The sequence below is a fragment of the Andrographis paniculata genome, unplaced genomic scaffold (assembly GCF_009805555.1).
Source record: "Andrographis paniculata isolate CXL003 unplaced genomic scaffold, ASM980555v1 Contig32END, whole genome shotgun sequence".
NCBI classification, from domain to species: domain Eukaryota; kingdom Viridiplantae; phylum Streptophyta; class Magnoliopsida; order Lamiales; family Acanthaceae; genus Andrographis; species Andrographis paniculata.
In genome coordinates, this window is record NW_026137565.1 from 3,906,439 (window position 1) to 3,929,423 (window position 22,985).

The following is a 22,985-nucleotide window of genomic DNA, read 5'->3' on the forward strand; positions in this document are numbered from 1 at the left end:
TAAATATATTATTATTAAATTAATTTGTTTGCTCAATTTTTTAATTGGAATTAATATTGGATTATTTTGATTAATTTCATTTATAGATTTAATTAGTTTGAATTGTATTTAATTTTTATTTAATCTATATAACTTGATTTTTATTAAAATTAATATTTAAGAATAATTTATAATTAATTGTAAATCTATTATTTTAAATTTTTTTTAGACAATTTGTACTCATTGTAAATTTTATACTAATTGTAAGAGTATATATTTAAATCTAAATTTAACAAGTAAAATATAATTCTTCCGCTACTTTTGCATGCATATTAAGATAAATTAATATTATATATTATAATAAAGTAGTATAAAATCTATTTTAACTTTGACATTAAAGTAAAAATAGTGTGAAGAATAAAAAATAAAAATATTCTATTATTCAATTGAAAGTTATTTTTAATTAAAAATAAATAAAAATTTTGATTTTAACAAACTAAATTAATAAAATAAAAATTTTACTAAAATATAAACTTAAGATATTAACTTATAATTATATGTATATTAGTTTTAGAGTTTAAAGTTATAATTTTAAACATAATTGCTCTAGGCTTAAGATTTATGATTATAAATAAATCAATATGTTAAGTCATAATTTAAAAAATAATTAATTATCTAGTTAAAATTTTGTACTATAAGTTTTAATTTATTAATAAACTAATATATATAATTTGTCTCATTGATATTATTTCTCCGCCCAATTTATAAATAAATATTTATTTTTAACATAATTTAAAAAATAATAATATTTTAATTGTAATAAATAATTAAAAATAATGTGAAAATAATTTTATTTTTATTTTTTTAATGTAAAAATAATAATATGATTGGTAAAATAAAAATATTTATGAAAAAAATAGAATATTTAATAAAATAATTACTTTGTAATTAAAAATATACATATGTATATACTATTTATAAATATTTAATTATTGTACATGTGGGATTTTGATTTTGATTTTGAATAGTAAAATTTGAAATTGAAATAGTTTCTTTGTGATATAAATATGCATTGATTCAATATAAAATTAAATTTTACTCTAATATTTCCTCCGTCCCAAAACAGTGGTCTTGTTTTTTCATTTTCGTCCGTCCGAAAATAATTATCTTGTTTAACCGTGGTCCCCATTTTATAACAAAATTATTCCTACTTTTCAAACTACACCTAATTATTACTCTAATCTATTTTTTAAAATCCAGCTATTATATTATTCTTTAATTTTCGTGCCAACTCTCAACTAGACATTTCTTCTTGGACGGGGGAGTATATAATAAATGAAAAATAAAAGTAGATCTGATGTTTTTTTTTTGGGAAAATTTTTTTGAATAGTAAAATCTAAATCAAAATTGTACAAGTACACAAGTGACTGATGGATGGGGACAAGACAAGACAATGCACCACAAGAAACATAGACAAACTAAAGAAATTGTAGTAGCCATGTCACGATTACATTTAACTGTTCAGTTCGAATAGGAGGAAAGCATAACAAAACAAAAGAATAATACTAGATTGTATTCAAGATTGATTGATGAAGGCCTAATACAGAGCAATGGCAGACTGTAAGTCACCTGCTCATGGTTGAGGACAAGAAAAAGTTCCAGAATATAGATCCCATCGACATGAAACCAACACGGGCTTGAAGGGGGACCACCCTGCCAGTTCCAACACAACATTACATTATACATCTTGCATTCAACACCATTGCATTTCTGAAATTTTTGCAACTAACATTTGTCGACTTTGGTAGGGGAGAAGAGAAGATCAAAGAAGAGCAACCTACCAGAAATTCAATATGCTGACTGGAATCCAGAACCGGAATCCTGTATTATAGACGACACCAATTTAGAAGAAAATGTTGGTTACAATGATCAGACAACATTAAGGAATAAGGATTGTTACCGGTAAAGAGGGTGGGGAGGGCATCTTTCTTGTATTTATTGGGAAGCTCGGAAAGCGTCCCAAGCCATAGATTATTCCATGCAAAAACAACAGCAATTACTGAGGGGCCGAGTATGATCTGATTTAGTAGAACCTGCATCATAAGGAAGTTGAAAATCAATCCTTAAGTAACACAAGGATTAGTTTTGATAATCCTTCAATGTACCTTCATCATGAGGTTTTGAAAATTTTGCTTTGGCATGCAACGATCGAGAAACTGATACCATGCATATGAACCAGGACCGTAGAGCAGGAATCCATATGATGTCATCCTAAGGGCTCGGATCCAGTCATGTTCAGATAAAAGCGTGCTTGTGATGTCCTATATGAAGAAATTCCAAGACAAGTCAAGTTGAAGTGATTAGGAAAGCAAATAAAAGAACAGACAACTTAAATACCCCAACATCAAAATAAAGGACTGGAAAACAATTCTCAATAATCTGTATTAATTTTATCCAACAAACCCGAATCAATAAACTTCTCTACTACTAAAACAAAAGAAAATCTTCGGTTTGAGTTAGTTCAACGAATAACCTGTCCCTAGTTTTAGCAATAATACCTTAGGTTCTTAACACACAGGAGATAATATTAATTCTAGATCTTCGCAAGCACATACTTACATGTACACACACACAATGGGGTGCAAATTATGTATGAGCTTGCATCTGCACATCTATCTGAAGACAAATAAATAACAAATATGCATGTGGTGATATGCATTGTATGTTACAGGTCAGTACATGTATTTCAAGAAATTCGTCTGTGACAGTTACTCGCTCCAATGACAGTGTTTAATTGTGACGGTGATCAAACGTGAGGAGAATATCGCCAATAGCATAAAATATAGCCAATATCTTATTTTTCATTTTGGATCATACACCTCAGAGTTCCACCGGAACTTAGTTTGGAATGGACAAAGTAAAGGCTGTGGAGCTACTTATTTTTTGAATGCAGGGAATCCATACAGCAACCAAGAAGAATAACATTGCAGGATATAATAGAATTAACAGTGGAATTGATGGTAATCTGCTAATTCAACTACAACGAAACAGTCTACCTAACACAGAATACATACCTAAGGCAAGGATTTAGATTTTTCTTTTTTGTAATTAATGTATCACAGAAAACTGTCGAACAGAAGCAAAAAAAACTCTGTATAACTTTAACCGACCAAAAACATCACAATGCCGGGAGGAAGAATTCCATCTTAGCAAATTTTGAGCAAACAGAACAAAAGAAAATTTAAATTTACAATCGATTACAAATACACAGTTACAGCAGCTATACTCACCAACGTCTTATGTTTCTGCACTCTACCAACCAGTGAAAATTATTTAGTAATCATGTAGTTATAAACAAATACATAGCAACCAGTTAAACCAAACAAATGATCGTTGCTGGTTTTGATAGCATATGATTAAAGATTCATGTACTTTATCAAATGGAATAATCTTTGTGATACTGAATCAACATTAACAATATAGACCTAATTGAGCGAATATATATGCTAGTGCTCATTACATTAATACAAGAGATTGCTTACAGGGCATCAAAGGAATCAATTTCATGATCACATCACAAAGATTAAGAAAAAGAATGATAATTCCCTATTCTGTCATCTCAGAATAGAAATCCTGTTGATGAACCCTAACAAATATTTACTCGTCAAGCCAGAAATGAGATGAACGCTAAACACAATGACCTCAGGTTATTCCACGCGATTTTGATACAGTGAACAATCGATAAGCATATATAAGTTTTTTTGTTTGTTTTTGTTATAACTGCAAATAATCAGAAATTTCATAGAAATCATCAAACTTCGAGAAACAACATTCCAAATCCCTGAGCAGTTTCAAGATGAAAGCAATTACAAGTCCAGATTGAAACCTCAAACATGAGACGCACGCATTCGCACCTTGAAATCTTCGGAATTTGACAACTCGTCCCTTTTCCGGATCCATCTCTGCCGTATCTGCGCGATGGAGTCGCCGGTTAGGGCAAGGGACGCAGCCGTGGCGGCTTGCTTGAGCGGGAACCCAAAGGATGGGGCGGAGGCAGAATCTCCGGCGCCGCCTCTAGAGCTAGAGGGCTTGGAGTCCTTGTTCCTCCTAGTATTCCGCCTTCGATGAAAGTTGTCGTGAAATGGACCAATGCCCCATAGGCCGCCATTGCCATTGGCACCCATTGAACCCATCTCCTTCAGCTGGACTGGACACAAAGGAAGAAGGGGAAAGTGTGACCGCTGATGTATATATCTGTATTTATTTTCAGAGGAAAACGTTGTTTTGTCCCAACTCTAACAAGCAAATTTTAGTCTGTCCCAACTAACGCAAAATGGGTTCCCTCAAACATTTTTGTACTATTTTCAAGGCTCAGTTTACACGAGAGAGTTCTCACAATTTGAAGTTATTTTATAATATAAGTATATATTTTTTAAAATAATAGTTTCTTTTTTCTGATTGCTGTCTGAAGTAATGTATTTTTGGAGTGGAAATTTTATGTTATTTTGTAGTTTTTTTTTGTATTTTTGTTATTTTTTGGGATATATTGTATAATTTTATTTTTTAGAAATGATATACTTTTATATATTAAAAAGTTATGTATAATTTTATTTTTTTTTTTAAATAATGTATAATTTTATTTTTTGAAAAGTGATTATAAAATTTTATTTTTTTAAAAAATAATGTATAATTTTATTTTTAAAATTAATATATGATTTTACATTTCGGAAGTGATATAATTTTATTTTTTTAAAGTTACATACACTTTTATTTTATAAAAATGTATGTATAATTTTTTATTTTAAATAGTTAATTGTCTTAATAACATTTAATTATTTTATTTATAATAGTTATTAATTATAAATGTTAATTTTAATATATGTAATTTTTAAATAAAATATAAATTATATGTGTATGGATTATAATGTAAAAATAATTAAAGTTTGGTGTAATTTATAAATATAAAAAGTTATATAAAATAATATAAAAAATATATATATATATAATATAATTTGGAGTAAAAATTGAAGTTTATGGTTGGAACGGTACTGTAGCCACTGTATTTACACACGTTCTCAATATAATACTATTATTTATTAATTTTCGCATTCATCCCAAATATCCCTATAGTTTTGGAACATAATTTTGAGTTGTGATTTGAATTTTAAAATTTTTTAAAATAGTAAAAAAATAAATTTAAATAATTTGTTTGATGTTATATAAATAGATATTGATAATGTAAAATAAATTTGTATTATAATATAAAAAATAATGATTTAATTTGATATTTAAAAAAAATAATGGTAAAAATATATGGTAAATCACAAAAGAATACAACCATAAGATATGTTGAACCCTCGTGTTTTAAAAAACATATATACTATATCCATCTCGCAAAAAGAGTAATATTTATTTTTTGCACGTAAATTTTTGATATTAATATTATATTAATTTATTGTAAAAACGACAAAAATATCCTATTAAATTATGTGATAAAAAAATATGATATTTATGTAATATATTAAAAATTATAAAGGTATTAATTATGTTAGGTAGTACAATTATTAAATTAGAAAATAATATTTTTTTAAGCGAAAAAAAAAAGATATTTTTTATAGACTGGAGTATATTTTTTAAATAAAAATTAATATATTATATATTTATTTTTATTATATTAATGTCATTATTATCTCTAATTCATATGAAAAATATAAGGTGTGTTTTTTTAACTCAAAATTCCCAATTTTTTACAAACTTCTGTCGAATATTATTTTATTATCAAATTCAATACATATTTCTTTCCAAATTAATAAAATAAACACACCCATTAGTTTCGAAAAACACTTTCACTGAACTCCAATTTACAGTTCCACCCCTACTTCCAAACTCGAAACTCGGTTTTCATGCTCCGGCGTTTCACGGTAAGACCATTACTCTCCGTTTTCTAATAGTTGATGCTACCGGGTGAGATAACGTGTTCGCAAGAACATGAAGATGGATTTGTGTTTCATTGACCGGACAAAATCTTAATTGCAGTGGTAGTAGTGACTCGTGAGGATCACATTCTAAGTGCACTGAGAGTTCTGTTACTTTGATTTTTTTTTTTGTTTTTATTGTGTACGATTGCAAATACTTCTATAGTCTTTCTACATGGTGTCGCGACTAAGTTTGGATTGGTGTTTTTAGATGAGGAACGTCGAACGGTTGCCTGAATCTGTCCGTAGCTCTGTGCGTTCGGGGGTTGTGATAGCTGATTTGACGAAGATTGTCGAGGAGCTGATTTTCAACAGCCTGGAAGCAGGTGCTACGAAGGCATGTAATAAAAATGCTTTTTTTGAATTGTGCTCATGATTTATTGTGTATGCTAGTCGATGGTGTGTTTAGAGGGAGGTATTTGCTTCTCTTTTCGAGAAAGTGCACCAAAAGGCAACCCTTTTATTGCAGTGCGGAAAAATATGTTAAATTAGGGTTATATCTGTGCTGGGGAAACTTTAGTTGTTTGTATGACCCTGGTTTGCTTGTGCATTTCTGTATCAAAGACTTGTTTCATACTTTCATGACATTGTTTTTTATGACATCAGTAGATGTCATCGTGCTGTTGGATGCTCTGCATGCATGTGTGCGCACAGAGTGCCTGAATGTGTTTGAAATGGATATTGGACACGTGAACAAACCATTAATATAGTGTTGTGGGGATAATTCATCTCGGGATGGGATCTGTAATTTTCATTTACATCTGGTTTATGCTCTTTATACGTATTACTATTGAATTATTGGAAATGCTCTACCATCATAGCTAACTAAAATTTCACCTTAGATTTATGCTGCAGTTGGAGTTAGGAGCTGCTACGTTAAAGTGGTGGATAATGGTAAGCTCCATAGACCTCTCTAACTATGATTCCTTTTAAGGCTAGATATCAGTTGGCAAGTGAAATAAATCCTTAGTACTGTGTATCAATTATGTGAAAGATGTGAGAAAGATTGCTTTATTCATTTTAGAGTTTGGACAATTTGCCAAAACAAGATCATTGCATCTCACTACTTTCCCAGAAAGTGATGTGATAGAAATTTGACTAGTCATTCTTTCTTATTCATGGATCCATGCTTTTGTAGGATCTGGTATTTCAAGGGATGGATTGGTGTTGTTGGGTGAACGACAAGGTAACTCTTGACTATGTATGGAACCTTCTCCTGCAGATGATGTACTAATCATGTCAGCTCCAAGCCAGTGAGCATTCAGAAGATCTTAGTTTGCACACTGACCTCTCTATTTAACTCTTTTTGCTACTTATTCTGCAAATAGCAACATCAAAAGTTGACCAAATGACTCTGATGGATACTGGCTTTGAAAACCTTGATTCTCATGGAGAAGCTCTGTGTTCAATTTCAAATGTTTCTTTGTTGGAGATTGTGACTAAAGCACGTGGAAAACCAAATGGATACAAAAAGATAATGAAGGTAAAAGGATCATCAATGAAGTGTGTCTACCAGATGTGTGGCTTTTAGTCTTAACTGTCTTTGGTTAACTTACATTTGTTCTTTAACAGAACAGACAGTGCATGTTCCTTGGAATCAGTGATGATAGACAAGAGGTGGGGACAACAGGTAATCTTCATATGAATTATCTCTATTGATAACTTGCCAGCCCCTTTGGTTAATACAAATATCTAACTCACAAATTTTTCTTTCTTTTCTACTGGCATTGTTCTCTTTTCTATGTACAATTTAGATCTTCTGGCAGATCATCTCTATCAGGTGATGCTATTAGGCTATGTTGAATATTGTTCCACATTAGTAAACATGTGGGAACTCCCCTACTATATAAGGGTGAAGGGTCACTCCGCCTATCACCAATTGGTTTTAGGTTGAAAGTCCGGATCCTTTCTTAACATGGTATCAGAGCCATGGTACCCGTATTGGGTATTGATCCTATATGAATTTTCGAGATTATTATCTCGAGGGATAGTGTTGAATATTGTCCCATATTGGTAAACATGTGGGAACTCCCCTGCTATATAAGGGTGAATGATCACTCCACCTATCACCAATTGGTTTTAGGTTGGAAGCCCGAATCTCTTTTTAGCAGGCTAAATATTGGAGTATCTGTTAGGCAATATATAAGATTAAAATAAGAAAAAGAAGAAGAGACACTGTTTGAGTTGGCCTAACATATTTTCAGTTTGCACCTTTCTTTAGTATTCCTTTCCCTTAAAATCTCTAATGTTTCTAAGTACAAGATAGCTGCAGCTTGCTTAAAATTTTGGGTAGCCATTTAGGTGATTCTAAACAACACTTGGAACACATATAAGTAGGTCTAATAGGATCCAATGATTGAGTGTTGGAGCCAGGTTACAACGCTAATTGCAATGTAATGTCGGAATAAGTTAATGTCAAATAGTGCAAATTTTTTATAAGTCTTTGATAGCTCTTAGGGTCTCTCTGGATGTGTGTTGGGAGTCATCAGAGTGAGCGAGGCTTAACTTTTGATTTTCTAGCCCTTTTAAGGAGATGAACATACTTCATTCGAGATAGAAATATTCTTTTCTTGTTCCTTGTTATTTCAACTTATATAAAACATCTCAAAGGTCTTAAGGGTCTATTTGTCTGGTGGTTGTGTTTGGATTTGAGGTTTGGCAATAATAGAATTTAATTGAAATAATGTTTGATATGGTATAAATATGTATTTAATATGATGCTTGAATGAAAATTGATTTTTAGGTAATATTTTAATGAAATAGGTGCTTGATTTGATGGTTTTTTTTGGGAAAAACAATAAAACCTATTCTCAGACAACAAGACCTAAAGGTGTGTTTGGTTGAGAGGGTTTGGGAATAATAAGCATTCAATTGAGATATGAGCCATGACTTTGATGTATTGTAAATAGATATTGGATATGATATTTTGAATAGAAGATTGATTTTAATGTGATATTTTAAATGAAAAATAGTTGTTCGATTTTATGGTCTCGAGTGGGCAAAAGTGATGAATAGTGTGAGATTAGTCCAGACAAACAAAACCTTAAAGTCTTTTGTTGTAAAATATTTGGAGAAGTAATTCCAACGCAATAATGCCAAATTTGTCATTCTCAATAATCACAATGTCATCAACATATGAAATCAATACGATAATTACACTTGAGTGTGCATTGAGTGATTGGACTTGCACATATACATCCTATATTTCTAGACTAAGTGTGTGTTCACTTGGTCATTATTTTAACTTTTTTTCACTATTCAACTCTTACGATTTTCTATAAAAATATACTACATACTCTCTTTTATAAAACATCATATCCAAACTATTATTCAAACAAGAACCCAGAACAATAAATAAATAAATCACCAACTAAGCATATCTTCTATATTGATTTTGTGAAACCAAGCACGAAGGCTTTGTTTTACCCTATATAAGGATTTAAGAAGATGGTGAACCCTTCCATATTCCCCATGAGCAACAAAGCCACATGGTTGCTCTATATAAACCTATATATGAAGAAAACTATAGAGAAAGGCATATTTAGTGTCCAATTGATGAAGAGGTCAATCATAAGGGCAGCAAGAGATATTAACAAAAGAATCTCGCCATGACAACCTTGATAGGATCATCTGCCAAAGGACTAGAATCTATATGAGCCATAGTTAGGCAATGGCATCAAGTGTAAACTTTAATTGGTGAGGTCGAGGTGTATTGATGGTGAAGAAGTAGGGGGAGTTGGGATGACTTGAATACAAGATAGAAGAAATGATTTGGGTCCTCTAATCGGCTCTGAGAGGAAGTCACATGATAATAAGAAAGATGGAAAAAAAAAAAAAAACACATTGGGAGAGACAATACAATATTCAGAGAAGAAAGACACTTATACCCTTTTTTAATACCAAGGAAGAATGCATTGAGAATCTCGGGCTCTAACTTGGTAATGAAGGTTGAGTATTGTGAACAAAATAATTACCATTGAAGAAACATAACTTAATGGGAAAATTTTGTTTTAAGAGGAAACAAATGAGAATTGAGAATAGCTTCATCAAGAACAATGAGAGGCAAAAGACATCCAAAAAAAAAAAAAAAAGCAAGAGCACAGCGTCAGCCCAAGATGGTTTCATAACACTTATCAGAAGAAGTGCTCGAGAAACTTCCAAGAGTTGGTGGTTCTTAAGTTCAACAACACAATTTTGGTGGAGTATCTGCACAAGAAGATTGGTGTAGAATTCCATATTTAAGTATGTAGGATTGAAACTAGGAAGACAGCTACTCTCTTGCATTAATACAACATGGAGTATGGATAGAAACAGTCAACTGTGTTTTTATTTCGACACAAGAATGAGAAAAATGCTTGAACACCTCAAGAATGATTTTTCCTGCCAAGTAACTGAGAATAATTATCAATGAATGCAAAAGAATACTTGAAACTTATAGACAAAACATGTTAGTTTGTTACAGTCTCCGAACAATGGAATAAACTAAATCCAAAATATGTAAAATTCTGAGGATTTATATGAGAACAAGACTGTTTAGCAAATTGGCGTGATTTACAAGGACTTCAAACCAGGGAACTGTGGGCACAGTTTCTTTCGATTCCCCAGGGAAGGATGGCCTAAGTGTCGGTGCACCTCAAGGGGAGACAATGATGTGGCAGACATCATGTGTTTGCTAGTTAACCATTAACTCGTGAGAATGGTATTCTTTTCCTGAAATTCATCAAAATACTCATACTCACATTATATTTATGCTTGGCATATACAAAAATTATTGGAAACATGTGAATTCCAGCATATTGTTGCACACATTCAGTCATTTTATTAGCTAAAAAATTCCTTCGTCGGGTAGAGCATACCTATACTCATACTCACATTATATTTATGCTTGGCATATACAAAAATTATTGGAAACATGTGAATTCCAACATATTGTTGCACACATTCAGTCATTTTATTAGCGAAAAAATTCCTTCGTCGGGTAGAGCATACCTATATTTGTTGCCTAAATAGTTGCTAACTCATTTATTTTACTAACCACTAACCAGAGCTAATTATATGTATATATATATGTGTGTGTGTGTGTGTGTGTGTGAGCTTGGTTGTAGTTATCATGTGCTATGTGTTATCTCTATAGCGCTATTTTCAGTTGATATAATTCAATTTTTGGCCTTCTCTGTTTACAGTTATTGTTCGTGACATATTTTACAATCAACCAGTTAGAAGGAAGCACATGGAATCCAGGTTCATTTGGCTAAACAAGTTCATTTTTTGGTCAACTAAAGGATGTGGCTTCTTTGAAATTTACTGTTAGCTCATAATTGTATTTTGCATGCATTGGGTATTTCAGCCCCAGTAAACTGTTGGATTCAATCAAGATGACTGTGTTGAGAATTGCCCTTGTTCATGTTAATATTTGCTTCAAGGTTGTGGATATGGAGAGGTATGGTCCCTTGCTTTAGTTGTTTCAATGTTCCAGTATTGGATTTTTATATTATTTAGTTAGCATCATCTTGCTCATTGTGATGTAGCATCATACTGGATCTTCTACTTCTTCTCCTATACTTACTAATTACAGTTTTTTTTTTTTTTTTTTCCATCCCATATTTAAAATGAAAATTCTTAATGTTGTTTACTTTTGTTCTCTTGAATATCAGTGCATATGAGCTGCTACATACTGGACCTTTATCTTCTCCTCTACAATTACTTTCTAGTACTATGGGAATTGGAGATTCAGTTAGTTTCTACAACGTGGATTTATCTGATAGTAACATGAAGCTTTCTGGGTTTATTTCTGGTCCTTGTGAGAAATTCCATTTGAAGGTACGGCAGATTGTTTTGTTTTTTTGTTTTTTCCCTTAATATTTAAAATAGCTTCTAACTTTTTGTGGGCGGTTGCTTGCTTGCAGGTAATTCAGTATGTCTGTATCCATGCCAATGTGATGTTCCTCACACTTGTTTGGAACAGTGGTGAAAGAAATCTTATCTTTGTTATCCTTAATCATAACTGCAGACATCAACTCGAGATTTGTTTGCAAGGGCCCCATACATAAATGCATAAATCAATTAGCTGTGAAGTTTGACTGTTCACTTTCCAGGCTTTCTGCATCCAGTTCTCAGAACGACAAGCAAAATAAATATGACATTTGCCCAACCTTTGTGCTAAATCTATGCTGTCAAAGATCTTGCTATGATATGATCGATTCTGGACAATCGAGAAGATTGGTGGAATTTAAGGTAGCATTTCTTCTTCTTCTTCCAAAAAAATTGTTTGTGAGAGAGTAGAAAATATCTTTATCAAAAGAAGAAATATGAAATATAAGAAGTTTTTTAAACTCATATGGGATTACAACCAAGCAGATATATCTATGTTTCCTTTGCACCATGCTTAGTAAAATAATCTGCAACATTATCTGTCCAACGAAGGATATGTTGGAAAATAATGAGAGGGACCTTTACAATCTAGAGACAGATTGAAAATCAGCTTCCAGGGAAGTTTAGTTAAGTTGCATTCAACAACAATTTTGGGGAGGGAGCCTTTTGGATTTGGAGAACTGAGTCCAAAGCAAGCTTGATCAGGATTTTTTTGCATATTAATATATTTGGAGATGATGAATAGGAAATGTCCTGTGTGACCTCTAATCACTGCTCCAATGCTCGCTGATCCTAGTTTACAAAGCACTGATCCATCAATGTTTGTTTTCCACTAAAACGATTCTGGAGGATTCTGTTGGGTTATGATTCTTGTAGGATTAAGAGTTTGGTTTTTGTTTTGGACTAGTATAGTATGTGGAGCACCATGAAAAGATTTCTATGAGGCTCTCGGTTTAACACAAATAAGCAAAACTTTGTTATAGTTTCTAAAGAAAAGAAAGGAGAAATCCACTCAAATGAAAATTGCCAGGACTGTAGCCCTTCCAGAACTGGGGAAATGTCATCATGGTCTTATATTTCAGCTTGGGATTTGTGATTGGTCATAAATACCATTTAGTTGTTGAGACCAAATTCTATATCTTCATAAAGCTGTTCACTTGTGTTGTTTTTTTACTATTCAATCTACAATTTTCCCGCCAAAAAACCACATCCAACAACTATCCACCTTTTTGTTCAAATTCTTGTGTTCCTTATAATTTAGTCCAACTTGTGCATCATCTTTTTACCTTTTTTTTTTTTCGATTAGAAATAGATGGAATATGTGGTTCAAGTACAAGATAGCTCCATAGGAAAGAGAGTGTATATATATATATATATATCACTCCCACATTTTGTATTTATTGCTTGTTTGCGGTACTCTATTTCATTCAGGTATGATTAGCATATAATCTGTGCTGCTTATTTTCAGCAAGTTATTCTTTTGGCCATGAATGACTTGAGTTTTTAGTTCTTGAAAGTTATATATGTGCATGGGATGATCCTGTGTTTAATATTTTGTTTGTTTTCATATGCTAGGATTGGGGTCCTGTGCTTACTTTTATTGAGGAAGGCATCACGCGTGTTTGGGCCCAGAATATTTCTCATGGTGATAATAACTTATAAGATGAGCTTATTTAAGATATCCATAATATTTTTGCTGTTTATTAGCACTTGCTCAGGATAAATCAAGTGATTTGTCTCATTGTCTTCATTGTTACATTTGTATATTTACAGAAACCACAAGGACACTCATCCCCCTATATTATGAAGTAATAATGCAACCCTTAACTCATAGGTCTCCATGACTTATCAATATCCGAACCTTCTGCTTTTTTCATCTAGAAACTAGGTTTATGTCAATTTAATATTCTGGTGAAAGAGTTCTGTCCCAAATGTGGTAGCATTATGTTGAGCCTTACTTATTGAACACCATAAATTCTGTGATTCTACTTTGTCATTTTTTTATCTTGGTCACAGTTCATGTACATGGTATTTATTTTTGTTCCTTATTGGATCTGTAGCATTGTGCATTCTAACTCCCGTGACATATATGCTTAAAACTTTGCTTTTAATCTTTATGGAAATTTCTAGTAACAGCTGCACAAAGTTCTGAAGGCATTCCTTATGTAGGGGAACCTACTTAATCCTTATATGAAAGGTATCTAAAAATGAAAATCACGAAATATTTCCTGACCTTGCATATTGAAAAAAAAAAATCATCTAAGATCTTCACACCCGAAACCATGTGACTGCAACTAGTGCTTTTCACATGTTTTACGTAGTCACTTTCGGACTAGTATGTTTTCAGCTTCATCCCATTTGAAGCTGCCAACTTGAGTCATATCCGTAAATAAAATGTCATCTTGTAAAGTCCTTACACCCTGTAAAGATAACTTGAAGCTACATTTCTTATGTCAAAGAAGTGTTATTGAATCAGACTTTGTAATGACCTTGATAAGTTCATTCACACACACACCTCTGTATATCTTTGCACTGCCTATCCTTTTCACATTATTGTTTTAAGCATAGCTTATTGACTTTATAAAGTGCCGCACACTGATCCAAGGAGATTTTGTGTATTATCAGATATGTCTGATACATCGCGGAGTAATAAAAGGAATCGCAAGCAAGACTGTCAAATTTCTCTGAATCTTTCCTCCCCACAACAGAAGAAGCTATGCAAAAGATATGATAGCATACCAGATGAGTATTTTTTGTCACTTGAAAGGTCTCCTAGAGAAATTCCTAAGCTTGAAAAGCATCATACCGTGGAAGATTTTTCATCTGAAACTGAATACCAGAGGCAAACCAGTGATGAATCTCTTGCGGATTACGGTAGTTATGTGAAAGGTAATATAAGGAACCATCTACCTGCTGACCGTCTTCTACTTTTGAAGAATGTGCCGCATACATATGATACAAAGGTGGACTATCAATCTTCTTCAGCTTTGGGAAATATCTTACCTGAATTTGACAATAACATAAATAACATGTCAACTTTACGTGGGGCCTTTTCTGGTTATGTTAAATTTGGCCATAATGTTCTTGTTGGTAATAATAACAGAAAATGTCTTCTTAGAAATTGCTCCTTTGAAAGAAGCCCATCACGTGAGAGGTTACCTGCTCAAGATGAATTACTAGAATTTGGAACTGATGATAAAATTCTAAAAAGGTGGTTGGGATGCGATGATGGTATGTTAAATGAGATCAGCCTGGCTACTAGAGGGAGAGATCTACGACACAACAGATCATCACTGTTTCAATCCTCATCAATGACCCATTATGACATGCATGAAGCATTGGAACTCCCTGATTTTTCAGAAGAAGATTGGAAAGGAACTTCCATCCTGCATTCTTTCAGATCCGGATGGTCTCCTATGGCAACAGAGAAACTTACAGGGATCAACTGTAATGATGGTGATGATGAGGGTATTTACAGAACTTCAGTTGACCATTACTCTGAGTTCGGTACAGAGAGAGTTAGGGGGATCAAGTTTCATGATGATGATGAGACTATTTACAAAAAATCAGTTGACCATTACTCTGAATTTGGCACAGAGAATGTTAGGGGGATCAAGTTTCATGATGACTATGGTGATCATGAGGCTATTTACGAAAAATCAGTTGACAGTTACTCAGAATTTGGTAAAGAGGAAATTAAGGAGATCAAAATGCATAACGATGATTCTTTTTACAAAACTTCAGTTAGCAAATACTCTGAAATTGGTGCAGGGTTTATTCCGGGGTGTTCTGCTTTGAGAAAGGAGGAAGATCTGAAATTCAGCAATTTAAATACTAAAGATAGATGGTCTCAGCAAAAAGGTACTGTAACATGTTTCTCCTCTGGCAGTAAGAGCGAGATTACTGAATTTCCTTGGAGGGATGCTAAGAATGTGTCTTGTTGGAAGCCTTTCAAAAAAATTTGTGAAATGGATTGGTCACCTTTACCATCCTATGTTGAAGAAAGTCCCAAAAATTGCTCAATGGAATTAGCATATGAAACTCCACTAGAGCATGGATTTGGAAAAACTACTAGCAGGAAACAAACAACAATCTTTAACAGAAACAATCGCTATGGAAGAAGCCAGTCAGCTCCACCTTGTTACAAAGGAAAGCAAAGATACTTGGATTTGACTGATTCTTTTACCATACTGTCTGCAAAATGCACTAACCAGAATAGCTGTACAAATTTTTCCTCCAATGGTTTGTCACGATTTTCCAGCTTTTGATTTTTAATAGAAATATATAGACTATATATAAAGATGCATAAACCCAGTGCATTATGCAGAGCCGAGCAATTCCAATTGTGCAAGTACAAAAATGAAATCACAGAAATCGGTTCATTCATCCCTCCTGTCGGGGGTGAAAAGATCATCCATGAATTGCTCATTTACTGAAAGGTTGAACTCCTTGAATACTGTGTCATATTCATATTAAATATCAGGCTTTACATATCTATTCTTTCCCTTGCAGACAAGGTTCCGAATTGACAGGAGAGATTGTTACAAATCAGAGTGACTCGTCACAGAAAGGAGGGCAACGTGTCAAATTGAAGAGTGTGGAGTGTAAGCTTCCCTTTATGTGAAGAAGTAGAATTTCTTAAAAGCTTTTTCCTTTTATGATCTGTTTTGGATTAATCTTTGTTCATAATTTAATTGGTAATTAACCTAATCTGATTTTGGTATAACAAATGTTACTGAATCACATTAAGAAAACCATTTGAATTTAAGCTTTCCTCTGTTACAAGCTTTTGTTATCATGCAAGTTTATTTCTTCAGGTCTTGATATGAAGGAACATGAAAATTCCTTTGACTCTGGGTGCAAATGGAGGAACTGTTGTCCATCTACTGCAGTTGGGTACCATTCCTCCTCTTGTGCACGCTTCCTGTTCTGTGATCTCTGGATTTAATTACTTGAGCTTTTATGATGGTGTCCAGGATGAAAACATGCCAAATTACTGGAATCAGGATAATATCCTTGACATATGTGACATCTTGGACCTTGCTGGCGAGTCCTTAGTACCTAAATCCATTGACCGGATGACCCTTGAGGATGCCAAAGTTCTCAATCAGGTTGATAAGAAATTCATCCCAGTGGTGGCTGGAAAGAACCTTGCTATAATTGATCAGGTAATTGCTTTTTGGAAAAACCTTGGATGCTTTCTCTAAACTTTTTTGAACAGTTGAGTTTTATATTAATCACTCCACATACAATTATTTTGGTTTGATATATATATATATATATATATGTCTACCGTTATGTTTTAATTGGTGATTGAAAAGGGCACCAACAGTTGGTGTGGGCTTTAATGAGTCATATGTTTATGCTGATATTTGAAAAGGGAGGGAAACCCTGAAAATATGTTAAGATGATTCTAGAATGATTTTGATCGTAAAGAATCTTTGGTTATTATATTAACTTGGGCACTATTAATATTTCTGGAACAGTTTGGTTGTCATTTTCCGTAGTTTAGTATCTGAGTTGTTACAGTGGGGTTGTCTAGCTTATCATGTTTCTCGTTTTACTTGCTTTTGGATAGCTTTAGGTTCTTTATGTTCCAATTGCAATGATTACTTTCGAAGGTTTAATCCATGGTTGTCTTATACCCTTAGTTTTGCTTGTTTGAGTCAAATAAATGTTATCTACTTTGAAAGTATAGTTGTTTTAGATATACCGCTATCAAATGGGATTGTGTAATCTAAAATTTCTGGGTCACAAGATAAGCTAGATAATGTTCGAAAGCTCCACATTCAAAATTTTGGGTTTTCATCATGGCAATAATGTGTTCTATCAGTCATGAAATGAATCTTGAATAGTATTGAAGAGTGACACTCTTAGTCTGTTCTGGCGGGGGCTTCTGTATCTCTTAATTTAATGTTCAGACCTTCTGTAGAGGGTCGGGCCCTATGCCTGATAATCTCCTGACCTAGTAGAGGGTACTGTATCTGACACTCCTGTTCTGACTCTGATCCTTTGAACGGGACCGCACCTGATAATTCCCTAGCCAACTTGTTAGTATCTTCGTTAAGGTCCACCTTCTGCTCAATTTCTCAATCTCTTACACAAACTTAAGCTAGTTTCTACGAATCGGTGTTGAGTTTGAGAGGTAACATTAGATTATATTGGTTTACAGCATTTATTTAGTTGATATATTTAGTTATTTCCAACTTCCTAGTTGTCTAGTTGGTTTCAATTTATTTAGATTAGGAGATTTGTATTTCTCTCTATGTATAGTATACCGCATGGTAGAGAATTTCAGTTTTCCAAAAGACCAAAAAAACTAACATATTCGAGAGACATACTACAATATGGATTAATTAAAGCAAATGTATCAACTGCACCAATATAGAAGTTTGAGATAGAATTTCTTCTTTGCTTCCAAGTTTTTTTTAATCGTAATAGTGAGGCTGTGTTCTATTAAGGATTTTTCACAGATTTTTATTATCTAGTTTCTTTTTTACCTCCAAAAATATCAAATCAAACAATATCTTTTTTATTTTTCATGTTATACTAAAAATCTCTTTATATTCAAAATGTCACATCAACATCTATTTATATCACATCAAACAACTATTCAAATTCAAATTTTTACTATTAAAAAATCCAAACCCACAAACATACAGAAGGATTATGTTGATGTTTTTTCCCTTTTTTTTTGGGTTGTATGTAGCATGCTGCTGATGAAAGGATTAGGCTGGAAGAACTACGACACAAGGTACATCAGACAGTTTGTGGAGCTGGTAAAATGCTTATTAATGTGATGATCATTTATTACTCACCCATGGAAATTATCAGGTGTTGACTGGTGAAATGAGGACTATCACTTATCTAGACACCGAGCAAGAATTGGTATCTATGGTCCCATTTCAAACCACCATATTTCTGCACCTCTCAATCTGTTGTTAGTTGTTACAAGTTATCCCAGAATTTATTAATTTTATTTTGATCCCAGCAGGTCTTACCTGAAATTGGTTATCAGTTACTTCACAATTATGCTGAACAAATTCAAAATTGGGGTTGGATCTGCAATATTCATTCCCAGGATAGAAGTTCCTTTTCAAAGTAATTTTCAACCTTTTTCCATCTGCTGTTACATATATCTTGTCTGTATTTTTCAGTGGTAACACAATAATCATTGTCATTGGAACTAATGTGCAAAATGCTTTTATGGTCACTGCCTTGTTGCTATAATTTTAAAGGTCTCAGTATACTTCTATATTCACTTTATTATGCAATGCTTGCATGCAGGCATTTAGATTGTCTACACAGACAACCTACGGTTGCTAAACTTCATGCGGTAAAGCTCTAACCCCTTCTAGGACTCTCTTTTTTTTTTTTCTGATGATGCTTCAAGTTTGTGTCTTTCCTTTGAGTAACTTACAAGATGCAAAAATGTATCTATATTGTTCACTCTAGTGTTTTTTGTTGTAACGATTCTCTATAAATATTATTAATAATATATAATATCTCAACATTTTAGATTACTATTCTATTTATAACTTCTAATCTTTTTTCATCTAAAGGCTGCATCACTAAAATTACTTCAGGTACCTTGCGTTTTGGGTGTAAATTTAACTGACATGGATCTATTAGAGTTTCTTCAACAGGTAGAGATGTTTTTGTAGTTTTTTATCCTTACTAATCTTGATCAGCAACTATCTTCTGCAACAATGTTATTCCCATTTTTTGCCATGCTCTCCATCCCACAGCTTGCGGATACGGATGGTTCATCAACTGTACCTCCATCTGTTACTCGTATACTTAACAGCAAAGCATGCAGAGGTACGTACACTCCAGCTCTGTAAGTGCTAACTAGACTCAAGCTGCAGAGAATGAGGGACTGAAACATGGGCAAATGTAGTGATATATTTTCTCTATTATCCAAATTTATTCTCACTTTCTTTTTTGGTTGTCATCTAAATTTATTTTCGTTTTCTATCTTAGTAAAAAAATACATTTTTTTCTACTTTTTCTTTCCCCTAAAAAGTAAGTTTCTATTCTTACCTATTATTTCTGAAACCCGTGTTCGATCAAATGAACACACAATTGGATGACGGACGAAGTAATATGAAACATTTGGATTCCTAGTTGACATATCTATTGTTCACCGGTCAATTGAACAATGCAGGGGCAATTATGTTTGGAGACACACTACTGCCTTCTGAATGTTCCCTCATCGTTGATGAGCTGAAACGAACTTCTCTCTGTTTCCAGGTGAGCTAACGAATATGGCTATTCCAGTGATTCTTTTTCAACAGATAATCGTTCATATTCTTGACCAATCCATTGTTTGCACCAGTGTGCCCATGGACGCCCAACTACTGTGCCTCTTGTCAACCTCGATGTTTTGCACCATACAATTGCTAAGAATCATTCACCTAAGGAGCCATGGCATGGACTCTCCCAACATAAGCTCAGTTTAGAGCGTATCACCCGGCGTTTAAACTCTACACCCCCTTGAGGTTACTATGGTCATTTCTCGGTTGGTTTCCGGATACATGGCAGGTATGCTTTCTTGTGCCGTCTTCTGTGGTTATACATTATAGTAACTCCGGGGGAAGATCGATGAAAAGTTATTATGGTCAATCCAGATTTTTAACCCTCAGTTTCTTTACAGTTAGTTCTGCATCAGCAACTTTGCCTGCCTTTAATAAATCAGATAAATTCTGCTCTTGATTCTATAGCCTTTAGGATACAGAGTATGGTATACCTATACATACATACATACAGATTACCATGTGTAAATATCACATCCCAAATTCCTGGTTATAATTTTTGTTGGTAGATGGAAGCCTTGAGGATTTTAGAACATTTCATAGTCGTCCATAAGATAGTGAGATTTTGGTTATTGATGTATTATTCCAAAGAAAAAATTCCTTAAATATATCATCAAATAAAAAAATTATGTTTCATTTATTATAATTACTATTAAAATTAATTTTTCGCTCAAAATATCACGTTAATTTATATTTATTTTATATTAAAGAATATTTTTAATTTAAAATTTTGTTATTCAAAATTAAAATTCAAAATAAAAATCTAACAAATAAACACACCTTTGAGTTCTGGAAAAATTAAATTTTGAATTGAAATTGTATTTAATATGATATAAATAAATTTTTGATGTGATATTTTAATTTAAAATTTAATATTTTGTATAATCTATTAAATAAATAATTAACAAGCATTTTATTTAATAGTTTTTTTTTTCAAAAATTGGGAATATTTTCTAGCACAAGTTATCTCTAACTCGTAACTATTTTTGTATAGTAATTTTATTCTATTTTTGTATTATCTATTTTTTTTTTATCATTTTAATCAGTCATATTTAAAAGTATCAATTATTATTAAAATTCTATTTTTGTATTATCTATTTTTTTTATCATTTTAATCAGTCATATTTAAAAGTATCAATTATAAAAATAATTATATATTAATATTAAAATAGTGTTAATTTTTATTTTAAATTACGAATATATTATTATACATACAATTAATTACACGTAAAGTCAACTAAAAATATTTTTTAAAAAATTATACTTTTACTGATTAATAATACATTATTATTTTTTAATTTACTATAAATTCCAAAGGTCTTTTGAATTTGGATTAGAACAATGAAATACTATTTTTATATTTATAAATTATATCAATTTTCTTTTGGTAATGTCAACTAAAAAGTTATATAAATGTTAATTAATAAATACTATAAATAAAATAATAGCGTATGTAAAGGGTGTCTATCTAATTGTAATTGTTTTTGAGGTGAGGTATAAGAATTATTATTATTATTATTATTATTATTATTTTTTGTTAAGGTAGGGAATATATGTCAAAAATATATGATCTCTTTGGTTGATAAAATTAAATGCTATATATATTTCCCAAATCCAATTTATTTTGTAGATTAATCAAATTATTTGAACTTTTGTAATTATCTTTCCACGAATTTTATTTATTGTAGTAAATTAAATTTTACATTTTTTTTTGTTAACTTCATTTATTTTTTAACCAAATTGAGTGTGTTTTAAAACAAAAAAATAATAATAATAAATAAAAATTAATAGATTAATATTAAAAGATATAATATATATATATTCATACAAATATATGATATACTATATATATAATCTATATAAAAATATAATAATTTAACATAAAATGTTTATTTTTTTTATACTATCTCCACTCTTTCTCATATCTAATACTATAAAAATACACTTTAAATTAAAAATACAAAACTAAATACACCAGTCAAATAAATTTAAATTATAAATTTATATAAATTATTGTATTTTTTTTAATGTATAGATTATATATATTACTCTATTAGTAAAAATAATTATAAATTAAGATTAATATAATTGATTAGTATAATTAAAAATAACAAAAATTATAAATTAAAATTTAAAGAATAAGATTAAAGTGTATAATTATTTTTTAAAAAAATAAAATAACAAAAGTGGAACTGCCAGAAATAAAAAAGTGAATATGAGAAATAGGACGGAGGGAGTATATATTTTGTATGATCTATATATTATATTTTTAAAAATTAATCGAACATTGTATTAATATTTTTTTTTTAACAGAACACACCCAATTCGATAAAATAATAAATAAAGTTCACAAAAAAAAAAAATTAATTAATTAATTTGCGAAACAAATTGGATTCTAAAATTAGAGATGCAAGGAAATATTCAAGAAATAAATGAGCTGTTACAGAAAAAAGCGAATTCACTTCAAACTAATCTTCAGCTATCAAGTAGCACAAGAAGATTGGCCTAATGTTTACGAAGGTATCTCCACCTTTTGTCCCTACTTTATCAATAGAGCCTACATGCTTCCAAAGGGTATGTATATTATGATGATGCCAGAGTTATATGAAAATTGTTGCATTCAAATTCAACAAGTGCCAAAAACCTAAATACACTATAACTTGATGAACTAAAAGGTAAGGTTCAAGCATATGAGTGAAAATCATCTACAAGGGATAAAGTTTGCAACCAAAAATCAAGAAGAAAGATGCTGATTCTCATTCGGAAAATGATAAAAGTCAAGTTTGTCACTAAAGAATCTACAAATTTTCTACGGAAGAAGTTCAACGACAAAAAGGGTGAAAAA

At 31.7% G+C, this 22,985-nt stretch overlaps 2 protein-coding genes across 12 annotated transcripts; one reads left to right on the forward strand and one right to left on the reverse strand.

The window, feature by feature from the left end:
- Nucleotides 1-1,435: 1,435 nt before the first annotated feature.
- On the reverse strand, nucleotides 1,436-4,300 carry LOC127247137 (protein SYM1). Its single transcript, XM_051268870.1, has 5 exons — nucleotides 3,894-4,300; nucleotides 2,145-2,300; nucleotides 1,940-2,072; nucleotides 1,821-1,860; nucleotides 1,436-1,692 (listed from the first exon to the last, which is right to left on the reverse strand). Exons 1-5 carry the CDS (start codon nucleotides 4,170-4,172, stop codon nucleotides 1,605-1,607), a joined length of 696 nt encoding a protein of 231 aa, XP_051124827.1. The 5' UTR covers nucleotides 4,173-4,300; the 3' UTR covers nucleotides 1,436-1,604.
- A 1,515-nt stretch (nucleotides 4,301-5,815) lies between these two features.
- On the forward strand, nucleotides 5,816-20,736 carry LOC127247756 (DNA mismatch repair protein MLH3). Of its 11 annotated transcripts, none has more exons than XM_051269746.1 (25): nucleotides 5,816-5,900; nucleotides 6,166-6,291; nucleotides 6,797-6,848; nucleotides 7,093-7,140; nucleotides 7,283-7,437; nucleotides 7,527-7,584; nucleotides 11,138-11,195; nucleotides 11,302-11,394; nucleotides 11,609-11,774; nucleotides 11,861-11,876; nucleotides 11,965-12,188; nucleotides 13,401-13,470; nucleotides 14,451-16,067; nucleotides 16,153-16,264; nucleotides 16,338-16,429; nucleotides 16,643-16,716; nucleotides 16,802-16,993; nucleotides 18,535-18,579; nucleotides 18,660-18,713; nucleotides 18,817-18,926; nucleotides 19,113-19,161; nucleotides 19,412-19,471; nucleotides 19,574-19,646; nucleotides 19,993-20,078; nucleotides 20,164-20,736. In XM_051269746.1, exons 1-25 carry the CDS (start codon nucleotides 5,883-5,885, stop codon nucleotides 20,323-20,325), a joined length of 3,810 nt encoding a protein of 1,269 aa, XP_051125703.1. In that variant the 5' UTR covers nucleotides 5,816-5,882; the 3' UTR covers nucleotides 20,326-20,736. The 11 variants fall into 11 exon arrangements, 10 of the variants coding, with proteins under 10 accessions (XP_051125703.1, XP_051125704.1, XP_051125705.1 ...); XM_051269747.1 differs by having other exon boundaries at nucleotides 18,820-18,926; XM_051269748.1 differs by lacking the exon at nucleotides 5,816-5,900 and adding an exon at nucleotides 5,923-6,017.
- Nucleotides 20,737-22,985: the final 2,249 nt, after the last annotated feature.

Bases quoted from the DNA above. Each gene is read 5' to 3' on its own strand.
- LOC127247137 (XM_051268870.1), bottom strand. From the start codon at position 4,172: ATGGGTTCAATGGGTGCCAATGGCAATGGCGGCCTATGGGGCATTGGT. The intron at 2,301-3,893 runs GTGCGAATGCGT...TTCTTCATATAG, and splicing joins CAAATTCCGAAGATTTCAAG to GACATCACAAGCACGCTTTT. The intron at 1,693-1,820 runs GTAGGTTGCTCT...TGGAACTGGCAG, and splicing joins GTCAGCATATTGAATTTCTG to GGTGGTCCCCCTTCAAGCCC.
- LOC127247756 (XM_051269746.1), top strand. The intron at 6,292-6,796 runs GCATGTAATAAA...ATTTCACCTTAG, and splicing joins TGGAAGCAGGTGCTACGAAG to ATTTATGCTGCAGTTGGAGT. The intron at 7,438-7,526 runs GTAAAAGGATCA...GTTCTTTAACAG, and splicing joins GATACAAAAAGATAATGAAG to AACAGACAGTGCATGTTCCT.